General features: G+C 39.4%; 1 protein-coding gene and 1 long non-coding RNA gene across 9 annotated transcripts in view; one reads left to right on the forward strand and one right to left on the reverse strand.

The window, feature by feature from the left end:
- Window positions 1-21,678, forward strand: part of rbfox3a (RNA binding fox-1 homolog 3a) — a 530,829-nt gene extending 509,151 nt beyond the window's left edge. For 6 of the 8 annotated variants that reach the window (XM_069517539.1, XM_069517542.1, XM_069517545.1 and 3 more), the window contains 2 exons: window positions 6,682-6,760; window positions 9,016-11,540. In XM_069517539.1, coding sequence (XP_069373640.1) covers window positions 6,682-6,760; window positions 9,016-9,060 — 124 coding nt within the window. In that variant the 3' untranslated portion in view covers window positions 9,061-11,540. Of the gene's footprint in view, window positions 1-6,681; window positions 6,761-9,015; window positions 11,541-17,286 lie in introns of those variants that run through there. The other 2 variants (XM_069517541.1, XM_069517543.1) reach the window with 2 other exon arrangements.
- On the reverse strand, window positions 2,157-5,646 carry LOC138406043 (uncharacterized). Its single transcript, XR_011239714.1, has 3 exons — window positions 5,095-5,646; window positions 4,622-4,946; window positions 2,157-4,546 (listed from the first exon to the last, which is right to left on the reverse strand). It is a non-coding gene; the product is annotated as an uncharacterized lncRNA (long non-coding RNA).
- Window positions 21,679-25,924: the final 4,246 nt, after the last annotated feature.

Here is a 25,924-nt window from a genome sequence, read left to right on the forward strand (position 1 = left end):
TTTAGTTTTACTTTAAATGCTGAGACAGTGTCTGCCTCCCGAACCCAGAGTGGGAGCTGGTTCCATAGGAGAGGAGCCTGATAGCTAAATGTTCTACCTCCTGCTCTACTCTTACAGACTCTTGGAACCACTAGAGAGCCTGTGTTTTGGGAACGAAGTGATCTACTTGGATAATAAGGTGTTATCAGCTCTTTGATATATGAGGGGGCGTGATTGTTGAGGGCTTTAAAAGTGAGGAGCAGGATCTTGAATTCTATTCTAAATTTTACCAGGAGCCAATGTAAGGAAGCTAAGACAGGAGTGATATGATCTCTCCTTCTAGTTCCTGTCAGCACTCGTGCTGCAGCATTTTGGACCAACTGGAGACTTTTAACAGTCTTCATGGAGCATCCTGCTAATAGAGAGTTGCAGTAATCTAATCTAGAGGTTACAAACGCGTGGACTAGTTTTTCAGCATCCTGCTTAGACAGGATGTTTCTAATTTTGTTAATATTGCGCAGATGGAAGAAAGCCGTCCTAGACACTAGTTTAATATGGGGGTCAAATGACATGTCTTGGTCGAACAACACTCCAAGGTTCCTCACAGTGGAGCTGGAAGCCAGACTGACACCATCCAAAGTGACTATCTGGTCAGACAGTGTTTCTCTGAGATGTTTAGGGCCAATTACAACAACCTCAGTTTTGTCTGAGTTTAAAAGTAGAAAATTTTGGGTCATCCAGGCCTTGATATCTTTGAGACATTCCTGAAGTTGAACTAGGCGATTAGATTCATCATGCTTCATGGAAATATACAATTGGGTGTCGTCTGCATAGCAGTGGAATTGTATGTGGTGCTGTCTGATAATGTTGCCTAAGGGGAGCATATATAGGGTGAAGAGTATTGGTCCAAGGACAGAACCTTGTGGAACTCCATGATTAACTTGCATGTGCATGGAGGAGTCATTGTTAACATTTACAAATTGGAATCTATCTGATAAATATGATTTAAACCAGTGTAGTGCTGTTCCTTTAATTCCTATATGTTGTTCTAATCTCTGTAGCAGAATCTTATGATCTATTGTGTCGAAGGCTGCACTAAGGTCCAACAAGACGAGGACAGAGACAAGTCCATCATCTGATGCCATAAGAAGGTCATTAGTGACTTTCAATAGTGCTGTTTCTGTGCTGTGATAGGTTCTAAATCCTGACTGAAATTTTTCCAATAAACCGTTACTATCTAAGTAACCACACAGCTGGTTAGCAATGGCTTTTTCTAGGATTTTGGAAATGAAGGGCAGGTTGGATATGGGTCTATAGTTAGCTAAAACCTCTGGATCAAGCGTAGGCTTTTTAAGCAGAGGTTTAATAACGGCTACCTTAAAAGCCTGTGGTACGTAGCTGGTTAGCAAAGACATTAATCTGATCTAAAATGGAACTGTCAATTAGGGGGAGGACTTCTTTAAAAAGTCTAGTTGGAACAGAGTCCAGCTGACAAGTAGTTGGTTTAGATGATGAAACTAACGAGGTCAGTTCAGGAAGATCAATAGAGTAAAATTTGTTTAGACATAAATCTGGTGCTATGGTTTCAGGACCAGACAATGAATCCGTGTTATTCACTGGGAGGAGGTGGTGGATTTTATCCCTGATGGTTGTAATTTTATTAGTGAAGAAACTCATGAAGTCATTGCTTCTCAGATCTAGAGGAATAGATGGGTCAGTAGAGGTGTGACTTTCTGTCAGCCTGGCTACAGTGCTGAAGAGGAACCTGGGGTTGTTCCTGTTTTCTTCTATTAGTAATGAATAATACGAGGTTTGGGCATTTCTAAGTGCTTTTTTGTAATTTATAAGGCTATTCTTCCAGGCTAGGTGGAAGTCTTGGCGATTGGCGATCCTTTCTAGCTTCCGCGATGTCTGTTTTAGAACGCGCGTTTGAGAATTATACCACGGAGCTAATCTCCTCTGACTTACTCTCTTCTTTTTTAATGGGGCGACAGCTTCAAGTGCTGTTTTTAGTGAGGCTGCAGTACTATTAACAAAGTTATCAACTAGTGTGGGTGTAAGGTTTTGATAATCTTCTTGTATTGTACTGACACATGGCTGAGAGGGAAGTGAGGAGGGGAGCAGTTCTTTAAATTTGTGAACAGTTTTGTCAGATAAACATCGACTGTAATAGACTTTCCGTCCAGAATTGACGTAATTAACAATTCTGAATTAAAATGTAAGTATAAAATGGTCAGACAGAAGCAGGTTCTGTTGGAATATTGTTATATTTTCTATGTCAATGCCATATGTCAGAACAAGATCAAGAGTGTGATTCAGGCAGTGGGTCGGTTGATTCACATGTTGAGTGAAACCAATCGAGTCTATTATTGATTTAAATGCTGAACTAAAGCTGTCATTGGCAACATCTACATGAATATTGAAATCACCGGCTATAATGATTTGATCTGTTTTAAGGACTAGTTCTGATAAAAATTCAGAGAATTCAGATAGGAATCATGATGTTACTTAAATGATATTAACTGTAAGTTTGGCACTTTACAATCATGAAGCCCAAATCAAGCATTATTAGCCTGCACACTACAGAAGTCCACTAAAGAAGACTGAACCCAAATGACACTGTAAAGACTTTGCACCCAAAAGACCCAAAAGCACAACTCTGAAACAGTGTCCGGTTTATTTCCAGTCAGGGTTCGGCACACAGAAGGCAAAAAAGGGCTAGTGAGGCTAAGGCTAGGTCGCTAAATAGGAAAAAACATGGTCACAAGCACAAGACTAGAATTGGATATAACGCTGGAACTCTACGTATAGGATCAGACGAACTGGCACTGGACAGGGGTAGATGCAGACCATATATACTAACTGAAGCAGGGTTAACTACACACAGGTGAAAGATATTAGTGAAGGGGAGGTAATCAGTGACACAAGGGCAGGTGTGAAATTACAAAAAGAACAAAGAGACAAACGTGAGTGTCAAAGTAAAACAGTGTGTCTAACCATGATAGTACCCCCCTAAGGACTGACTCCGGATGGCCCAGGTACTTCAGGATGTGTATCATGAAAGTCTCTGATGAGCTGTGAATCCATAATGCTGTGAATCCATAATGTCACTGACCACTCCCCAGGTCCATATCCTTCCCAATCTATGGGGAGTATGGCCGTATTACGTTTAGAGTTGGGCAACCCGGTGACAAAATCCAACGCCCCCATCTAAGGCATCCACCTCCACAATGAACTGAGCCTTGGGGTCCAGGAGCAAGAGGATGGGAGCTTGAGTGAAACATCTCTTCAGCTCTTGGAAGGCTTTATCCGCCTGTGGAGTCCAGCTGAAAGAAACCTTGGTCGAGGTGAGGGCATGGATAGGGGCAGCTACTGTTCCTGAAACTTCTAATGAATCTTCTATAGAAACCCCCCCCAAAACACTGTACGTGCTCACGGTTAACATAACAGGCAACTCAGCGACCATCATGGACGTTGGTCTCCTTGTCAGGGGAGAAGATGAGTATGCAGTCCAGATAAACATAGACAAACAGGTTAAGCATGTCCCTCAACACATCATTTACCAGGGCTTGGAAAACTGCTGGAGCATTGGTTAAACCAAAGTACATTACCAGGTATTCGTAGTGGCCACTTGGGGTGTTAAAAACAGTTTTCCATTCATCTCCTTTCTTGATTCTAACCAGGTGGTATGCATTTCTCAGGTTGAGTTTGGTGAAAACCTTGTCTCTTTTGAGGAGATCGAAGGCCGAGGAGATGAGAGGGTGGGGGTACCTGTTCTTGGCGGTAATAGCATTTAGTCCTCTGTAGTCGATGCACGGGCAAAGGGAGCCATCCTTCTTTCCCCCAAAAGAGAATCCTGCACCAGAAGGAGACGAAGAGGATCTGATGATCCCTGCAGCCAGGGAATCGTTGATGTATATGTACTTGGAGATTTGTTCAGTGGAAGACAGAGAGTAGAGGTGACCCCTGGGAGGGCTCGACCAAGGCAGCAGGTCTACGGCACAGTCTTAAGGCCTGTGAGGGGGAAGAGAGGTGGCTCAGGCCTTGTTAAAGGTTTCCTTGAGATCGAAGTAACATTCAGGTACATCATAATCAGAATACCTTTATTGTCCCACAAACGGGGAAATTTCTTTGTCACAGCAGCAACAGGACAGTAGTGTTTTTTAAAAACAATAATAATAGTGAAAAAAATAAACAAGATAATTTAAAGGTAAGAAAATAGAATAGAAAGAATATACTGCTATATACATATGAACATATTCAGTGTGCAATGAATTTACAAAAAGACAGTGTGGCAGTGTATTTACTAGTGAAGTAAGACAAGTTAGGATATTCCCAGTCTATGGGGGTTGTGAGCCCTAAGCCAAAAAGATAAAAATGCTAGCCCACTCGGTGTGGAGATCAGGAAATGCTACCTCAACTGCCTGAGATTGATGAGTTACCCGCCACAGTAAAAGTCCATTGAGAGTACTGGCTGAGAAAGCAGTTGCATGGTGAGTCCGAGTTTTCCAGCCAGTCCATAGTCCATGAGGTTCACATCAGAGCCTGAATCCACCAACAGCGGCAACTGTAGGCAGAGAAAGAAGACATAGTAGCCAGAACCTTGGGATGTGAGGGATTAGAAATAGTGCGTCTGGCTCACCAATGCCCTCTTCAGTGGTGAGCTAGATCTTTTAATGGAAATAAGGTGAGGAGATGTCCTGAATGCCCGCAGTAAAAGCATCTGCCTTCCTGGAGTCGAAATCTGCACTCCTCAGCCAACGGCGTGCGTCCCGGCTGCATGGAGTCCACCACTTCTCCTGGGGGTGATGCCTGGGTAGATGAGATGGTGTGGGCTGCTGCTGGAGCAAGAGCTGAACAAGGTGTGCGTTGATGCAGGTCGTGGTAGAACGCTGAAGCTCTGGGTCTCTCTCGCTCTCACGGTCAGACACTCTTGTCAATACGAATGGCGAGAGCTATCAACGAGTCTAAATCATTGGACAGGTAGAGAGGAGCTGGTCTTTGAAATGAGGTGACAAACCATAAAGAAAAGCATCAAACAAGGCCGACTGGTTCCAGACGCTATTGGCCGCAAGGGTACAGAATTATATGGTAAAGTCTGTGCTGTCAGCTTACCCTGACAAAGATTAACCAGTGCCTTTGCTACCTCTCTGCCCGGAGAGACTCGCTGGAATATCCTGGTAAACGTGGTGAACATCTGGAGGCTCGCACACGCCAGCGACCTGCAGCTCCAGTCTGCCGTGGCCCATGCCTCCGCCCCCCTACTGAGAGGTGAGGGGGGGAAAGCTGCAGCCTGCAGGTCAAAATGGAGGCCACACTCTGTCAAAAAAGAACGACAATCACCAGAACCGCTGGAAAAACATTTCCGGACAAAGAGTCTAATCATGGAGACGCTGGGAGACATGGCAGACAAGGAAAAAGCCAAAGCTGGAACATCTGCAACTGTGGTGGGAGAGAAAGCTGCAGAGGATGTCTGAATACTCACCACTTAATCAGAAATGTTTGTCTTATAGAGTTGGCGCACATGCTTAGTGGCGAAGGTAAGTTGCTCACCAAATGATGTCAGCAGCTGGATGTGTTTACCGCTGGTAGCCAAGGGGACTTCTCTCAGACCACGTACTTCTTCCCCCTGCCTAACAATCTTTTCTCCATGTGCTTTGACGGTGGTGCACAACGAAGCTGAGTCAGCTGGGTCCTCACAGGCCAGTTCCTACTTTAAAGGCTGAGTATGTGAACTGAGGACCCAAAAGCACAACTCTGAAACAATGTCCTATTTCCAAAAACAGTGGTTGTTATTTACAGTCAGGGTTCGGTACACAAGGCAAAAAGACAAGGCAGAGGTTTCCAAAAAGTGAGGCTAAGGCTGGGCCACTAAATATGAAATACATGGTCAAAAGCACAAGACAAGACGTGGTTATAATGCTGGACATTTCCTAAAGGAAACAGAGACAAGCGTGAATGTCAAAGTAAAACCGGAAGTGACATGAAACAGGAAATAGGTGTGTGTGTGTGTGTGTGTATGTGTGTGTGTGTGTGTGTGTATGTATGTGTAACCATGACAGACACAAAACACCTTGCTCTCCAACAGTTACAGTCTTCTATTTATTCCTTCTTCTATTTATTAGGTTTAGTGAGGTTCAATAATGCAATTTTTTAAGAAGTAATTTATACCATGTTATGATGGTTTATCTAAATAAGCTATAGTTAGTGTCAATTCTTACAGGTTACAAAAGTTGATGCATTACTGCACTGTATGACATATTCTTTGAAATGGGCACATTTTCATTTTCTGACTGCTTCTTTACTTATTCATGCCATCACTTATCATGTTGTGTTTGTGTTTTCTTTACCATATTTTATTTGACCTAGACCTTTGACCAATCAGCTCCAAATGTATTTCAGGAGATTTCCTCTCAGTAATAAACTCACCAAATTCAGTGGAAATATGTCCATGCATGTTTAAGCTATTTTGTGCACAAGCACAAACACGCACAGGGAAGAACAATACCCTCCTGCTGGGTATGCCAATACACAGGGTTAAAGAGGCAATTAATGTGAACAGGCTTGTGTTTCAGTATTGAGATATTTAGGGACTTAGTTTTGGTGTTGTGACCCTATTCTGTTGAACTTCTAAGCTACAATAGTGATTTTCTACTGTATTATCATATTAAACACAGTTTCTGCCTGTTTTCTCCTCTATAGTTATGGCAGAGTCTATGCAACAGCAGACCCATATCACCATACGATCGCTCCTGCGGCCACTTACAGTGTAGGCACTATGGTGAGTCTGTTTTCTGTTTCTTAGCTGCAGTGTATCTGAACATTATATTAGACTGTATGAGATACCATAATGTCCACTAACCTCATTTTACACCTCAAAGGGTCCAATGAACCATATATATGAATAACTTAAGTTTCTGGACAATTGATTGTAACACATATATTAATTTGTTAACATGCTTCAGCAATAGTCTTGGAAGATGTTAATCAGAAGAGTCTACTCCTACTCTTGTTCCTAAGAGTTGTGTTTTTTCCTCGTAGAGATGAATTTTAATGTTTCCTGTGAATCTTTGCCACTTCAGTAAATGAAAAATGGACATTGCCTTCTTCAAACCCTCAAACTCCTATTCAGATTAATTGGCCTGAACCTTCTTGCTTGAAATCCACGAGACAGAGTTGTTCCACAGAAAACACTCTTGAAAATTTGCCAGGAGAGTCAAATGGTTAATGTTTGTTTTAGCTAGCTTTGCAGCTAACATCAAAGATGAAAAAAATGTAACGAAACTGTAGCTGTAATGAAAGAACCAATGCACAATAAAAGATGGGCTAGAAACAGAAGGTTTAGGGTTTTTTTTTCTTTTTGCGGTGTAAATAGGGACTTCCTCCAATGCTTTACAGCCATCTATTACATTATTCAACATGCTGTGGGAGATTAAAGTAGAAGAAAATAGAAAGAGTACACAAAGACAGAAGAAGGAGAACAAGATGAGGGGATGGAAAATTTTGGATGCTGGTGGCAAACAGGCTGGACCTAGAGATACTGCTTAGTGGATATTCTTGGAATCTAGACTCATGACAGTGCTTACATGTTTGTAGTGATGGAAAGCGAAAACCCAATTACCTCCCCATGCACCCCCAAAACACTTCCTACTTCTAGTCCTTGATGCTAGTTAAAAGCCTGCATTGACTATACCACAATGTTTTCCTTTTCATTAACTTAATTAAAACAGGGCTCTGTATTTGCCTCGTAATTTCTCAACACTTTTCTTCTTGAAATGACTCCTCTCTTTTTCCTAAATTTCCAATGTGTAATCCAAACCCCTTGCTATAAATTTGTATCTTGATTCACAATTTGAAAAATACTTAAACCATTAAACTTTAAACTTTCTAAGAGAATTTTACATTTTGAGTATTTGTACCTCTTATGTCTCAAAAGAATCCACCAAAATATCTATGATGACTCTTTCTTGCTTATCCCATCTGTGCCCTGCCTTTGTCCAGACTGAAATTTTTTAGGTGTCAGTAAGTAGCCGAGACTGTTAGGGATTTTCACATGAAATAGCAGATCAATAAGGAATACATAAATAGTTTAAAAATTATCTATGAAATGAGAGGCTAAAGTGATTTCTTCATTACTTCCCAAATATAAATTATCTTATCAATCCAGGCTGATGTACATACACAATCACACAATTACATTAATTCACTTCACAAATGCCCTTCCAGCCGTCAGTATAAGTATATACAGGTAACTGGACTTGCTTGTGAAATCTCCCCTATTATCCAAGCCAAAATACAAACATTACCATCCTCAAAAGAATGGTCCTTGTCCTTGAGGTGAACTGCAGAGTCCTGGCCTGAGGAACTGGCTCTTCTGTGTTGTGCCATTCTTTTATGTAGTGGTTGTTTTGTTTCCCTGTTTGCCCCCAAAGAAGACAGATGGTTTGAAAGAGGAGTGAAAGAAGCCATCTTTGTCAAAGTAGGAAAACCTGTCCACTTTTTACAGAGGAGGTGGTTTAAGACACCAAATTTCAACCACCTACACTGTTGTCCTAAGTTTGTTGTCCCCAGCCAATCAACCCCCAACTCCAATGGCCCAAATGAATCACACAATAGCAGGCTGGGTCCACAACTTAGAGGTATCAACAGCCATTCACACCTTGACTCAGAGGACCTAAACGACCAATAACTGGTGGGGGGGTTAACGACCTGCCTATTAAATATAATGACTCTAAATATATTAGTCAGTTAGAATTGAAGAAGCCTCTTGGAATTAGAGGTGAAACGTCTTCAAGAAACACAAGCAAGTCCTGTTGCCCTTGACACTTATACAACTTCTGAAGATACCATGAACTGGATGAATGAGAATCTTCACAGACACGTCATACCAGCCTTGTGCACAAAGTTATACTAAAACAACAATCAAGTGCAAAACGGGAGGATATTTCCTTTGAGGTGTTAATGTAAATATGCATATTACAAACAAGGGTTCTACATTGAATACTGATTGGAGCTTTTTCATCTTTGATGTTGCAGGCTAGCCTTTACAGAGGAGGGTGCAGTCGCTTCACTCCATACTAGAAAAGAGAGGGGGGACACGCCCCCTGTCCTTCCCCGCAAAACAGACAAAACCTCACAGCAACCATTGAAATCAGTAAATAATGATCTTTACCCATGTTATGGAAAACTTAAAACTAAATTATGCCAAGTTGCAAATGTGATCCTGAAGACCAAGAATCATACCTAAGTTCCTACCCTTTTTACAGTGTACACATTGTCATTTACTGATGTAATGTTCTTATTTTTGAAATTAACATTTTGTTACTCTGTGATGACTTAAAATGTATCTGTATTGAACTGTCTGTAGTGAAAAAAAAGATAATAGTCAAAGAGATAAAGGTGGGATAGAGTTAGAAAAGTTTTAGTCTCCCTCCTCCTAACTCTCCACAACTCCACAAATCCTTTGGATTGCCTTTTTCTACAAATTTTAATTCTATGTAATTTCCCTACCTTTACTACCGCAACCAATTTTCCCCACATGCATTAATAACCCTAATGTTCAGTAATTCCTTTTTAACCTATTTTTTAATGTATTTCATTTAATCTTATTCACTCTGCTCATGGAAGACCTAATCATTTATTAGTAAATATCTTTCTATCAGACATACTTTTCAGTGGACATGGAAGCTGTGATGGAAGTTATTCAAAATACTTGCAAAATACTCCAAACTTTATAGGTATGCTATTAGGTTTCTAAATCAATTAAGATTAAACAAGTTTATTGTATTCATGAGTAAAAAGTTGACAGTGATCTAATGCAGGATATTTTTTATTTGCTTATGTATAGACTGGCTTATATGGAAAAAAAATCCCCAACAATCATAATTTTGGATTAATTATTATTTGTCTCCAGGCATCTGTCTCAGCACTGAGAAAACATGATAGTCAACAATGTGATACTCCCTTTTACCCACAAAACTGGCCTCAGACCATCCTATTGGATGTCAAGTAAAAGTAGAAAATATGTGACTGCAAGTATCTTTAAAAGTCCCATGACATGATATTTGTGTTTTATTTTCTACATTCACAAGAAGATATATTTGGAGTTATAAGTACAAAAATGTATCCCAATATCCCATCTCTCCCACTTCTATCTGGAGCTCTAGCAAAAACTGGTCTGTTTTTTTAAACATATTTTTGGGGTATTTCAACTTTATTAATAGGAAAGTGCAAGTGTGAAATGGCGAGAGGGACTTGGGTAGACATGCAGCAATGTGCCAGTTTAAAAAAAAACCTGTGGCCGCTGCAGGAGGTCTCAAACCTCCATATGTGGGGTGCCTGCACTACCAGTTGAGAAAGAGGGCACTCCAACAGGTCTGTTCTCTGAGTGACATGCAGCCAGGGCAAGGAACAGAGACCTACTACTGTAGTTTCACAAAATTCACCAGTAAATGCAAATAATGAGGGCCACCCAGCACTGAAATTAGATGCACTTTTGGCACTAGATTCCAGTGCAAACCCCTAGATCTTCTTGCAGCTTTGGGTGGTGTCATGGTGGTGATATCCTTTGCCTTTGTAGTAACTACAAAGAGCTTTCAAACAGCTTGCCCTTTTTATCTGAGATTTCATTCTAGGCAGTGGAGTTCATCTCTTTACTCTGAGTAAGCAAATGTGCAGTTCTCAAACAGAGTCAAAATAATAGCTTATTATAAAACAACAAAAATCCAAAACCAAAAACAGCAAAAATAAAGTAATCCAAAGATCGGTTGATGAATATCATTTAAAATATTAAAAGTCAAAAACATTTTTGTGAGGCCACATAAGTGTCCTTAGAGACTGAATAAAAATATATCAGATTTCATCTGAACCTTTTTTTTAAAACAAGTCCCGTAAAGTTGTACAGTAGGTTGGTGTAGCTGTGATAGGGACATAGCTGAGGTTGATGACCTTTTACAAAGTTACTGAGCTGTGTAAATTTCTTGACATCAATTTGCACACATTGCACATATTGTATACTTCAGCTGACCTAAAGCAACAGGCAAAAACCCCAGTACACACAAGCATTCAGTTTTTTCCACTAATCTCTATTTCTGAGTATTTGATTTTGAATAATATACATTTATTGAGAAATTTTATTACTAACTTAATATAAATGAAATGTACAGATATGTGCAGATATGGTGACTTAGATTATCATATACATTCAATGGTTATGGGATATCAACTGCTTTTCTTAACAATTCATGTGAATAAAAATATGTATTTGTGTTTTCCTGTATCAGTCACTTATCCATGGACTTGATAATTTTTCAATATATTTTTTTATTATGTTCTGTTAAAGTCTTTTGTATTTGTGTATCATAGAAAATGGTGTAATGGTATAGGATTTTATAGTGTACTGTTTAGAGTGAAATGGACATTAGGTTCTTCATCTACAATAGAAGAAAACTTATATTTAAAGAAAAATGATGATATGTTCTTCCTTTTCAATAGTTGTATATTCATGGTTAGAGGCTCATCAACAGCAAAATTTTACATGACAAGAAAAGGCTTTAACTATGTGTTTGTTTGGATCATATTTGATTTCTTTCTATGTGTCTGTGGTTAAATTACTGTGTGAGGTGTGTTTTTTTAAAAGCATTGCTAGCAGTGTTTATTTCAATGTTTGCAATTTATCCTCTTTGAGAAAGCTATTTTTTTTAATCACATAAACACATTTGAGCTTGTTTCTGTTTTGAAAATAGAGAGAATATTTTTCTATCTTTTGCTGATAAAATTACTAACAAACAAAGCCTGGGCTCAGAGTTAAGATAGTGAAAAGAAAGGAAACAGTATGCAGCGTTGCTGTTAATGTGAAAAAAAAAAATTAACGAGGTAACTTCTTTGTTTTTTTTGCGGGGAGAAAAGCCAAGCTGCATATTGCAGCACCTCTGAGACACCAGCTGATCAACATAGTCGGCTTCCACTGACTGAGTAGAGGTCATCATAGCAATTTGTCAAATGCAAAAACATTTGAGGTGCAGATGTGAGAATCATAAACCACCTCCAAAGACATTTTAATGTCTTTTCCCTATACTTTTCGTATTTTAAATTTTCTTCTTCTTTTTCTTCAGTTTATTGGCGTGTGGCAACCATCTTCTAGATGAATGTTTGATTAAAAGTTACCAAACAAACAGACACAAAGGAATTAATGACCTGGTAAGAAGGAGGAAGAGGTACATCCAGTAGATGACGGTAATGCACCTTGACGTTGGTTGCCACCCACCAATAAACTGAACAAAGAAAAACAAGAATCCGAGATCCGAGAGAGGGCAAGGGCAAAATCAGCTCATCCTGGAATTCTTTACAGAACTAACAGTACAATGAACAGTGAAAAAAGAATATATATGAAAGATTAGCATTTTATATGTAAAACAGAGGAATCTTATCTCACCTTCAGAATGGTTTTAAGAGGGGAAAAGGGACCATGGACCATATTAACATTTCACTCTACAATTTCCTTTGACATACGCACACTATGCCAGTACACTCATGCCAGTAGCTGATAAATATGTACTAATTTGCATAATTTTAAAGGGCAAACAAAAAACATTTATGCCTGTTATCAATGAATGCTGCATTTATTCGTTTTATTTTGTTATGCTTCTTTATTGTTTCCATTTGCCCGTGGGATCCCAAGGTATTTGTAGCTGTCCTGAACATCTGTTATGTTGCCTTCTGTAGAAAAGTGCTTCACAAGAAAAATAATAAAATCCATGGCTAGAAGAAGAATAAATTATAATAAAAGGTATTCAATTCAGTTACATTTTTTGAGTTTAACTATCACTTTTGAGCTCTGTAAGACTGGTTGTTGTATGAAAATAATATCTTCAATTGTACGTTGGTGTCATCAAGTGTTTCAGCCTATTAATCACAATAATGCTGAGAGAGGCTAAATGTAAATCTGACTGGCTACTGGCTTGTATGGCAGTGCTATGAAAGCCATGTGGCCCACTCAGTAGATCAGACATCATTTCCTTTGTGCCTTTCTTTATTCTATTTATTTTTAAACTAGATTTAACTAAATACCTACTCTCATAGGTGGCAGAGTCAGAAGCTGTCATATTACACCCAACAGTTCCCACAATGAGCAAGCCCTTTGGCGACTGTGGAGAGGAAAAACTCCCTCTATAACTGGGAGAAACCTCTTGCAGAAACAGACTCAGTGTGGGCGGCCATCTGCCTCGACCGCTTGGGGTGAGGGGACAAAAATGGGGAAAGAGGAGATGGGTGGCAATGAGGGAGTAGAATAGAGAGAGAGATGGGGTGCTGGGGTCAGGGGAGGGGAGAGGGAGCTCAAGAACATCATACGTGAACTCTATGGGTCTCATTATTGTAATTAAAGTAATTACAGGTCGCATGTTAGAAATGCTTTCCTGTAAAAATAAGTTTTGAGCAGTGATTTAAAGATCAATATTGAGTTTGCGAGCCTAATCTCATCCGGCAGGGAGTTCCAGAGCCACGGGGCCCTGACAGAAAACGCCTGGTCACCTTGAGTGGCAAGCCTTGACCTAGGGACAACCAACAGAGACAGGCTGGCCGATCTCAGGTTACGACTGGGATTATAAGAGTCCAGAGCTGTGAAATGTAGGTTGGAGACGGTGCATGTTGGGCTTTAAAAGTTATCAAAAGAATCTTAAAATCAATCCTGAATTTAACTGGTAACCAATGAAGGGATGCAAGTATTGGCGTGATATGAGCCATACGGTTTGCATTTGTTAAAATACGAGCAGCAGTGTTCTGAATAAACTGCAAACGAGTTACCAGGGTTTGGCTAAGGCATGTATACAGGGCGTTGCAATAATCCAGGCGGAAGAAAACAAAGGCATGTATTACCTTTTCTAAATGAGACAGGGATAGAACCGATTTGATTTTAGAAATTTTTCGTAGATGGACGTAGCAAGATTTAATGATTTGATCAACATGTGTTTTGAAGTTTAGATGGGGATCGAATGTGACGCCTAGATTTTTAGCTGTTATCTTAATATTTGGCTGTCAGGGGACTGAAAAATGATGGGGGTTTACATGCTAGCTCATTGGGACTGAAGATAATTATTTCAGTTTTATTTGAGTTCAACTGAAGAAAGTTAAGGGACATCCATTCCTTAATGGCGAATATGTCATCAGCGTAGGAATGATATGATATCCCATTCAAGTGGCTGATGAGATGGGAGCATGTACAGCGAGAATAGGATGGGCCCAAGAATAGAACCCCGTGGCACTCCGCACATCAGTGGGGCCAGGGATGAGGTGTTATTTCCGATGGAAACAGAGATTTGTCTGTCTGAGACATATGACTTGAACCAACTAAGGGCAGTTCCAGATATGCCGACGTATTCCGTATAAGCCACACTTGATGGTAGCTTGTGCAATTGGTTTTGATATAGCCCCATTTACTGTAGTTCTTGATGAACGATTTTAGTGTCTTGTTGATTTTGTAAAGTCCCAAACATTATGGTATCCACAAGTTGTAGGCTTTCTTGAAGTCAATCCAGGCAGTGCACAGATTTATCTGTCTGGTCTGTCAACAAGTAGCTGGAGCTTGGCTCCTCTGGTGTTACTACCAATTGCTTTCTGAGCCCCGCTCATGTATTGAGCCATGTGCTGTCTCATTTTACCCACTATAATGCCTGACAGGACCTTGCTTCACCACCTTAATTGATGTAAGGTCCCATCTATTAGCAGCTGGTTCATTTGTGCTGCCAGGTGTTCATGGAGTGAAGTCAATTTCTTTAGTTAGTAGGTGTGGATCATGTCAGGGCCTCCATACTTAGTACATACAAATTCTGCAGCACGAGTGCTTACAGGAACTAGAAGGAGAGCTCATATTACTCCTGTCTTAGCTTCTCTGCGTTGGCTCCATGTAAAATTCACAATAGAATTCGAGATCCTGCTCCTCACATTTAAAGCCCTTAACAATCAAGCCCCTTCATATATCAAAGAGCTCATAACACCATATTATCCCAATAGATCACTTTGTTCCCAAAACACAGGCTCTCTTGTGGTTCCAATGTCTGTAAGAGTAGAACAGGAGGTAGAGCATCACATTTATTTATTTTATTACATGTAACTACCCCCCATTTCTCCCTTTTCTCTCCCCTCTTTTCCACCCATCTCTCCTCTCCTAATTTTTCTCTTCTCACCCCAACCGGTTGAGGCAGATGGCCACCCACATTGTTTCAGGTTCTGTTAGAGGTTTTTTTCAGATAATAGGGTCGTTTTTTTTCTCTCCATAATTGCCAAACCTGCTTGCTCATTGTGGGAACTTTATTCTTAGAGCTGGGTGGATATAATCTGGTGTTATTACCTGGCCAGAGTACACTGTGAACTGTTTGGTATAGAACATCCTGTTAATTCTCCTGGCTTCTTCTCTATGGTGTTCCTCTTTAGACGGGTGGCCAGGGCTGTCAGTCTTTGTTTGGCAGTCTCTAGTGGCTCAGGTATTCGGAGTGTGTTGTACTTGAGTAACCCTTTCTTCACCACGTCTTTCTGCAGTAACTTCTTGTTGTGTTGCCTTGATCTTGGCCTCAGGCTGTCTTATCCTTATTATTTATGGCGTTCATCTTGTAGCCAAGCATCTCTAAGATTCTTGCTGCTGTACTGTACATCCGTTTTTTGGTCTTAGTGATGGCCACAGTAAGGATAAAGCTAAGTGCTGCAGTCGCATCTTATAGCAGTCTCATGCCCTTTTATGGGCATCAGCAGAGCATAGACCAAAATGCAGATAAGGTCAGTATTACACAGCAAAAAGTGACTAAGGGCATCTTCACACCTGAACGTCTGAACCAAGGTTCATGTCTTCGTAACATGGTATACAAGTTTTGGTTTCACATTGTAGTTAAGGGAGCGAACTTAAGACTTTTGTTTGATATATATTTGTCCTGTTGTCATCACTATTGACTGCATCTTTCTATACTTCATTAGTTTGTTGACAGTTGTGCTTCTGATGTTGCCATGTTGTCAATTTGGCTATTGTGTTTGCTAACTTTTTCTTTCCATTTGAACGGGCAAAATTAATGAACTAGTTGATTTCATCGATTCCTTGCACCCACGTCGTTGTCAATAGTACCTCAGTGCCAACACTGAAATAGCAAACAGGGGAAGAAAAAAAAGGTATTACTTACTCCACATCCATTAGTCATCTCTGTTTCTCATAACAAGAGTAGGAGAAGCCCTGGGTGTAAGCTTGTCCTCATCACTTGCCGGCTGCTGAATCTATAAATGGTATGGACCAAGCTCCTTATCCTCTTTTTTTTTTTCTTGTGAAAGGGTGTTTTTGTAAAGAAATTACCAGATTTGCAGTCACCATATCTTTGCCGGTCAGCTCACAGCAAAACGAATTCAGTGATGGCGGATGTACCTTAGACGGCGTCATATTAGATTTTTAAAAACGTAAATCATTATTCAATTTGCTGTAAATAAAAGTGGGAGTGTCTCTTGGCCCCATGGAAAATGTTACCTTTTGCTTTACATTTAGATGGTGTAGGTTTCCAACCTGCCTCTTCTACAATTATCTCAGCTTCCTTAACCTGTTCACACTGCGCATTATTAGTTTCACCTGTTATCTGTGCCTGTGTCTCACTCAAACAATTTCACCAGTTTTTATACCACACACCTCACTTTCACCCGCCATCATCACCATACACTGTGCCAGTTTCTCCCATAAACCTGAAACACTCTCCACAGCACTGGCCTGCTCGTGGCTGCGGGCTGCTCTCGCTGATTAAAAGCTTTTCCACAAAACATATTTTATTTTTTCAATGGAATGTCTAGGTGGAGATGTATGTCACATTCCCACACATACCCACAAACATCCAGTCAATTGTTGACCAGCATTAAAATATTAGATAATTACAATGTATTATATTTTTACAGAACAGATGCACCACACTTATTCAACAAGATCACTTTATCAACAAATTAAGTAATTCAGCCTGAACTTCATATCCTACCACTGGCTGCTGAAGATGACCAACATCTGATCAAAGCTGTACACACTTTTTATTGAAACTGTTTTTTGAAATGTGCAATGTGATCTTGTGACATTGTTTGGCAAGAAAATGAGACTGCAACATAAATGTATCTTTATAGCTTAGTGATCAGATATTATTTATAGGAAATGTGATTGGTCATGATGGTGCAACAGTTTTAATTAGATTCTTTATAGATAGTGCATATGTTAACCCTGTATTTACATTTTACTGGAAATGCAAATTCACCTTCACCTGATTAATGTTTTACACTGACTTGCTTGTTTTTCCTTTTTAGTAAATAAAAGACAGACTTCAGGGATGATTTCAAATGGACATCATCTAAAAAAAGAGAGAAGAGCATCACGGACACAGGACACTAAAAAAAGATGACCTAAAGGTAAAAAACAGATTTGTAAAGGAACACTTCTGTCAAGAATGAAAGGGATCGGAAAAGATGGACGGACAATGTTTTCGGGACTCTTTTGAAGCCAGGGCCTGAACCATTGAGCCTGTAGTCCAGGGGGAGGGGAGCCTGTGGACCCCTGAAAAACAAGCAGAGGAGACCAATCAGAGGTCGTCATAAAACATTTTATTTTTGTAAACTTTTTTAAGTTAATGATTTCCAAAAAAGCAAACAAAACGTATATGTACGTATCATTTAGTATATGTGTGTAATATAGTATGTTTAAAAAAAAGAAGAGTGGGGGTAAGGTGATGCCAGCCTTACCCTTACCTCCACCCCATCTATTGGAATGCCCCCCCCCCAACACCAACCCAGGGGTTTGTGTGTGTGTGTGTGTGTGGGGCTGGTCCATGGACATGTCACTACATGAATGTTATGAAAATATGAAGTAATCTTCAGATAGTAAAACAATTTTGAGCCTGTCTTCCACTAATGAACTACAGTTGTGTGGTTTTTACTTTACTGGCTGGTTTCGTCAAGTAGTCTGCACTTTGTAATGTTTAAAGAATGGATACTACATGTTAGTTGATGAGTGGACAAGCCCAGCTGATTTCCACTGTGAGAGCTGAATGTCTGTTGTAGGTCTGGCCACCCCTGACGTCTCTACCAAACATGTCATAGTAGTGTTGTGGTTTGAGGTGGCTGTGCTGTGTAGTAAATTGTGTTGGGTAGGATATAGGGGTGGGTGCAACAGGCAGTCTGTAGGAGGGTACAATTTAGAAACATGATAAATGTCTGCTTTGGAACAGCACAGAAAACTCTCTGATCCAAAATACAACCCTTGGCTTCCACTACACCAGGAGGGATGCTTGGATGAGAGTGGGAGTAGAAGTGGGATAAAAAAATACTATTTTAAGTTAGAAAAAAGAGTCACAGGCTAACAAGGTTTATTAAGAGTCTCTTTAGACCATTCGATTTATATGGATCTCTACTTTAGTGACATTCTTCAATATTTAAACATTGTACTAATAACATACTGTCAGGCAGGGATGGGGAGTAAATTGTAGCCATTTACTAATGTTGTATTTATTGTATTACCAGTAAGGGAAAAAAAATATTTATATATGACTATAGATATATCTATTTGTGATCTGCAACTCTTGGACATACGATTGCCTTTGATTTCTAACTCCTGTGCAGGATTCACTGCACTGTCAATGTATGATGGTGTTGCTATTAGTGTGAAGTTCTATTCTGTTTATATTTATTTGGTTTGTTTCACTTCAGTTCAACCACTGACTGTAACATCAAAACCTTTTTAGGTAGATGTTTTTTTCTATATACTTTCTATATACACAAACAGAGAGTACGCTCTGAATTATATACATATGTAAATGATATAACAAAATGTTTCTGATAATATTCTGGACTTCTTCTGCTGAGCCAGACCATGCCCAAAAAAGTAAAAGTGAAGACAGATGAGGAAAGCATTTATAAGCAACATTAATATTCAGCAAGGTTTTTCAAATTTGATAACAATGAGAAGCTGGAGGGGTCTTCTTTAGCGTGAGAGAGGACAACAGAAGGTGATGGCACAGACTAAAGTGTATTCTTTGAAACACTGATTTTTTATTTATTTTTCTACTGTTTTTTTTGCTATATTTTCTCTTTCTTTGTGTGTCTCCCTTGAATCTCACTGTCATCGAGGTGCTTGGGCTAAGTGCTTTATGTGGAACTAGGGATAGGAGGAGGAAAGGGAGAGAGAAGGAGTGGCTATTGTCTCCTCTGAGACACATGGAGTGGACAAAATGAAGGAAACCTCCACGGGTAAATCGTGGTATCATCATAATTTCCTCAATATAACCTGTTTAAATGTTCAAACATCTATTTGTTAGAGAGCTTACTGCATGCCATTATTTTTGTTGTTTCTTAACCAAGATCTTAATGCCTTTATACAGACAATTTTGCATATAAACTAAATAAAAACCAGGCATTTTACATTTTTACATTGAATAAAAAAATTCCCCATTATCATCAGTATTGGACAAAAGGCCATAACCAAAACATGAAGAAACGAGGGAAATATATAAGGGTTTTTATGCCTCAGCGTTGGTGGCTGGAGGCTTAAGGTTTAGGGTCATCTGTCTGTCTGTTCTATTCCTTCAAATTAGGTACAAACAGTAACTTGGAATTTTATATGTTTTTCTACAACGTGATATTTTAAGATTAGCTTGATGAAATTTTGTTAAATTCAAAGATGAAGTGAATACATTTTGGTTGCCGAGGGCAAAAAGTCAAGGTCACATGACCTTATGTTTTTGTGAGCATTATATACCAGGAATGCCCAAAGGAAATTTCATTAAATGTTGGCGTAAGCATTCACTTGGACTCAAGGATGACCTGAATAGAATTTTGTGGTCATGGTCAAAGGTCAAGGTCGACTGATATATCTCTGTAACGCCTTGAGGGAATCCTCTCATATTTGGCACATACATTCAGTGGAGCTTGGATATCATTTGGTAGCCCAATGTCAAATTCAAGGTCACGGTGGGCAAGGTCATGGTGTTCCTGTGAATGTCATATATCAGGACTCCCCGTAGGGTATTTCATTTCATCCGGCACATTTAATTTTGACTCATGGATCTTTGATTTGGCACAGACACCCACATGGACTCACAGCTTATGTGATTAGATTTCAGTGGTCAAAATTCAATGGTCAAGGTACCTGTGGCCAAACATGTTTTTGGCCTCTTGAATGTGATATCTCATATCTCAACAACTTTTAGTCAACTTTTATCAGTTTTCCCTAAGATGTTACATGAGTTGTGTCTGCCTAATTAATAATGAAATATTTGCTGTCTACATACCTTTTCTACAGGTACTCCGGCCTCCACCCACAGTCCAAATACCTACAGGTTGATTGGTGACTCTAAATTGCCTGCTGTGTAAATGTGAGCATGAATGGTGGTTTTTTTCTATGTCAGCCCTATGATAGAGGACCTGTCCAGGGTGTACTCCATCTAATGGCTTATGTCAGCTGGCTCCAGCACAAATGACCTACGTATAAAAAGTAGTGATATGGCCAGAAAAAGCATTCCACCTTAAAGGCTACGCGATATTTCCCTCATTTCTCTTGTCTCTCTGCTGTTTTCTGTAGTCATTAACTCTTTTAGACCTAACTTTGTCAGGGGCTTAGTGTTTGATGGTGGGCTATTATAACAATTATCTTTCAGTCGTGACATGCTAGCTAAATGAATGTGACTCAGTAAATGAAAGGAGCACAGCTGGTGCTGAGCAAGGTTGGAAACATGGCAGCCTTAATGTCAGCTCTTATATTTTTTGACTAATGAAAAATCATATTTTGTAGTGTACTATTTAAAATATAGTATATATAATATCAATAGCTATTTTTAATTTATGCCCTGAGTTGTGTAATGAAGCTGACAAATTCTTACTGGCCATTCACAATTGTGGTTCAATTATACTGCTGTACCTTTGCTATGGTGTGTTTCCATTATTTTGTCCACTACATGTAGAGCACAATGTGTTATATTAAAAGTGGAGTGACCCAAGGGTCTACTGGACTGAGGACCAGCAATCTGGAGACCAAAGTAAAAAAAAGATTTTGAGGGAGAATGTACAATCTAATCTTACTCCTGCTTCTCCTCTTCTTCTTTTTCTTCTTCCTCCAGTTCAGTTTTCCAAATGTGTAAGCACTCACTGCTCTGGTGTTTGTCAAAAATATTTTAGTTCTATGTGAAAAGATCTAATTGTCCCATGTGGCTGCATTTATCTCTTTCAATTGTTCAGAGTGCAGATGGTATTTTGAACAGGTTGTTTATAAACCAATGTGGATGCATATCTGGATTGATGTCTCAAGGCTACTTCAAGGACCGAAACTAATTTTGGCTGTGTGGATGCATCTAGCTCATGGACTTTAAAAAAATGCCTCACCACCATCCCACGTCAGTCCAATACTGAGATGCTTACCTGAAACTCTACACCTGCAGTGGGCTGAGGACGGTGAGATGGACTGCATATGACTGAAGACAGATGAAATAAAGACTGGGACATTGCTAATAACAAACAAAAAACTAATAAAAAAACAACCAACGATGTCAATCTTAGCAGAGATCCAGGTACCCCCTATGTCTGCCATTTTCTTCTGATTCTTCTTAAGTTTTTGGTCATTCTGTTGTTGGTTTAAGGCTTTTATCTTGTTTATATGTACTTTAAATGCTGTCCATCCATTACTGGTTGGAGAGATTAAAAAGTGTTAAGCAGCTTTGATTCAATCTCTGGTATTCTCTATGACTGATACCTTTATCCTTTCTGTTGAAGCTAGCATGTCCTATACCTTGTTCACTTAGACCGTCCACCTGGCTCCCTTTAGGAAGCCCTACCTTTTAGTGAAAAATATAACCATACCATAGAGCCAACCCCTTTTATGTGTTCTACAGTGCATGTACTATGTGAAAATCTTTAAGCTTCCTACCAAAACCTATGTGAGCCTTCTGCAAAATGTTACCCATTTTTGATATTGTATATACCTCAGATACAAGCTTAAAGCAGCTATTGTTCACTGAAACCTCCTGGCAGTCAAACCTCATTCACCCACCTACCCCTGTATCCACTTAGTGTAGACTTCTTAAAACCCACAAGCCAAAACCACACCTACCTCCCCTGGTAACCTGGTGACCTCCACCATAAAGGCCACAGTATACTTGCAGCAAAGACAGATTTTGTCAGGTTTGCTTGAATTCTTCCCCAGTCGACCTTCATTGTTCATTCACCTGCAGTTGATCTGAAAGTATCTGAGTATCATAGCAGCATTTTTTTTCTAACAAGCACAAGGTCTTCAGATTTTTTTTTTGACAATGTTGAATCTTCATGCAAACTTGGAAGCAAGGGTCCTGCTTTCCATAACAACATTACACATTTTTTTTAACTTTTATATTATTATTTTTTCAAATTAAGCAAAATAAGGCTCACTCAGCACACATGTAAGTACTATGCATCAATCATAAAAGCTGTAAAATATTCTAGAATATATAAATGTATATCATCTGTGCAACCAACTTCTGAGAGAATTGCAAACAAGTGACGAGATAAATGGAGTGCAAATGTTGAACCTGAAGAATGAATGTAGAATTTTAAAGGATTTCCTGATCAAACTGTGTGGGTACTATAAAAGCACTCTTATGTGTATTTATTTTCTGTTCAGGTATCTGCAAAACACTTACATTTAGGCATCACTGTCTAAAGCAAACCATGGCCTCTGGTGATGATGTCAACCTTTCATCCTTTGCTGCTGAGAGAATAAAGTTAATATTGATGATTATGAAAGATCACTTGTATAAAAACTATGTGTCTATCTAATGAGGTCAGCCTTAATTTTACCTGTTACAGTTCTTTTGAAGCTATACTCCACTCATGTGGAATGTAAATAATTGTAAAATAAAAGACTGCTGTCAGCAACTTTAACTTGCTATTAGGTATACTGTTGCCTTTACACATCCACATCACTCCCCAAACCCTAACAGCCTCCCTGTCCTATGTAGATCCCCAAAGCACAAAAGTTTGAATAGTGTCAGCAAAACAGAAAGAAAAAGATGATTTCCAGCCATTCTATTAATATTTGTCTGTCTATTTTCTGCTGTTCCTATATCTGTTTGATGCTCAGGCCACACTGGCTGCGGTTATACCTTGGAACGTCTGAGGAAAAACTTGCCCTCATTTCAGCACCCATGTAAACAGATTAGAGCGGCCACACCGGCTGTGGTTTGGCTGCGCTGCTCTTCTAGAGATTCCAGGTCCAAACCTTTGAGCGTTGTGTGCTGTGCTGTGCTTTCACCAATGTCTATCTGTCATAAACATAAATATTTGCAACACTTCCTGTAGCCTACTTGTTTCAAAATAAAAGCACACCAGCGTTACTGTTGACTGAATCCATTTGATTTTAAAAGGCTGTAGGTCGGCGGTTCAATCCCAGTCTTCCCCATCTGCATGCCAAAGCGTCTTTGGGCAAGATACTGTACCCTGAATTGCCCCTCATAGAAAAAAAGTGCTGCCCATAAATAAACTGTATGAATGTGTATATGAATGGGTGACTGGCAAAAAAACTGTACTTTAAAGCGCTTAGAGTGGTCATCACGACAGGAAATAAAGTCATACTCAGAACCTTAGGTGATGGGCAGTAGTCTCTCTCTCTCTCACACACACCCACACTTACGGCCATTTTCAAAGCAAACCCTATGTAAAAAGATGGCACTGGCAGTGTTAACAAGAGACAACCATGGAAGAACAGCAGTGCAGCCGTTCCGCGGTGCAACCACAGCCAGTGTGGCCTGGGCATGAGGCTTCACCGTGCTTTTGTAATTATTACATGCAGATCCTTTCTCTATGTCAATAGCAGAACCTTATATTACTGTATGTTGGGAGAACAAAGAGATTCTGTGTGCCTGTTGCTTCACCCAACTTGTGCGACCAAAACTTTTTTATTTTCATGCAAATGTCTCCAAGTGTTTTTCAGTGGCTTCAGAAAGTATTCACATCCCTTCACATTTGGCATACTGGAGTAGGTAAAAAATAAAGAAGTAAAAATATAAATGGTTATCCCAATCAGCATACACTCAATAAGCCTCAACGACAAAGAGAATACATGTTTTTAGCAGTGTTTGAAATTTTATAAAATGAAAAACTGAAATCCCTCTTATCCAAAACATAATTCAGTACTTTGTAGAATATCCTTTGTCAGCAATTAAAGCTTTGGCAGGTTATCCCATTATTCCTGGCAGATCCTCATAAACTCCTTCAGATTATATGGGAAGCATATGTGAATTACCATCCAGGTCTCTCCACAGGTGACCCCAGGGGTTTAAATCTGAGCCTTTTCTGGGCCCTTAAGGGAAAGTAAGACCAAGGACCTCTTTAAATATGGCTGCATTCATCTTTTCCAGAATGCCAACCAGTGTCCCTGTTCTTGCTTTTGAGAAGCAGCCCCATAGCAGGATGCTGCCACCACAATGGTTCACCATAGGGTTGGTTATTGCCAGATCATGAGCAGTGCCTGGTGTTTGCCAGATATATATCAAATTGTGCCTAAAAAGTTCAAGTTTTTATCTCATCTCAGAATCCTTTGAGTGGCAAACTACAAGCCAAGGCTGTCACACTGCATTTTATACAAAATGGTTTCAGCCTTTAATAAAGGTGTTATTGGTGAAGGGCTGTGCAGATGTTTTTCCTTCCAGCAGGCTCTCCGAACTCAAACTAAAAGATTTTGAAGCACTGTTAGAGTGACCACTGTGCTCTTGGTCACATCCTTGACAAACCCCTTTTTTGCATGGTTACCTGGTTTGGCCTTACAGCAAACTCCAGAAGATTCCTTGTGGTTTAAAACTTCTTCAATTTCATAGTTATTGAGAGGTCACAGAGGTCTAAAGACAGTCCTTTGTCATGACATGCAAGTCTGAATTGTGAGGCCTTATCTACATGACTGCAGGTGTATATCTTATTTCAAGACGAGCAAACAGGTTGCACCGAAATTAAGAGTGCTACAATCAACATACTTGTATTTCCTAAACCATGTTTCACTTTGTCTTTATGGATTATTGAGTACTGATTGGTCAAGATTTTAGCCATTCGAAATAAAATCTGCAACACAAAAGTGAGGTCTAAATATGTTCCAAAGCCACTACAATAGAAAATATGTATTTTTTATTTTAGTGGCTTTACCATACATGGTTTGATCATTTTGTATATTTTTTCTCTGGCTTTTATATATATATATGCTCCAAATGTGGCTCAAAGAAGCAGAACTGTTTTATTATCACAGTTATTATTACAAATATCAGTACAGTGATTATTATTAATAAACATTTCTTTGCACAGTAACTACTGTTGATGCTATTATTGGGTAAGATACTGAAACCACCAATTGTACCTGATGGCTGAGTGTATAAGAGATGTTTGAAAGAGAAAGTGCGGCACATAGATGCACTGTATAAATGTGTGCTGTGGTGAACAGCAAAACTGTAATGCAAAGCACTTTGAGTGGTCATCAAGACTAGGAAAGTGCAACATAAATACAGATTTGCAGTTTAAAACAGTTAAACCAGCTTCATACATGATCAGCTAAAAGTTTGTTCGTACACAATGTAGAGTGATGAATAACAAAAGGATAAGAGACCTGCAGTCATTCATTCCTGGTGTAGCTGTCCATGGGCCTGTCGGTTACAATTACAATTAATCATTTGTTTACATTTGTAATATAATAATAATAAAAACTTTATTTGTATACCACTTATTTAAACAAGGTAAGAAATCCATGGCAAAACGAGGAATGAATTATAATTAAATGTATTTAGTTCAGTTAAATTTTAAGGGCCAAATATTAACATAATAAGGTCAAGACCTTAAATTCCCACAATAAGAAGCACTTTGGCGACTGTGGAGAGAAGAATTCTCCCTCAATAACTGGGAGAAACCTCTAGCAGAACCAGACTCAGTGTGGGCGGCCATCTTCCTAGAA

The sequence above is a fragment of the Paralichthys olivaceus genome, chromosome 21, assembly GCF_024713975.1.
Source record: "Paralichthys olivaceus isolate ysfri-2021 chromosome 21, ASM2471397v2, whole genome shotgun sequence".
In the NCBI taxonomy this organism is placed as follows: domain Eukaryota; kingdom Metazoa; phylum Chordata; class Actinopteri; order Pleuronectiformes; family Paralichthyidae; genus Paralichthys; species Paralichthys olivaceus.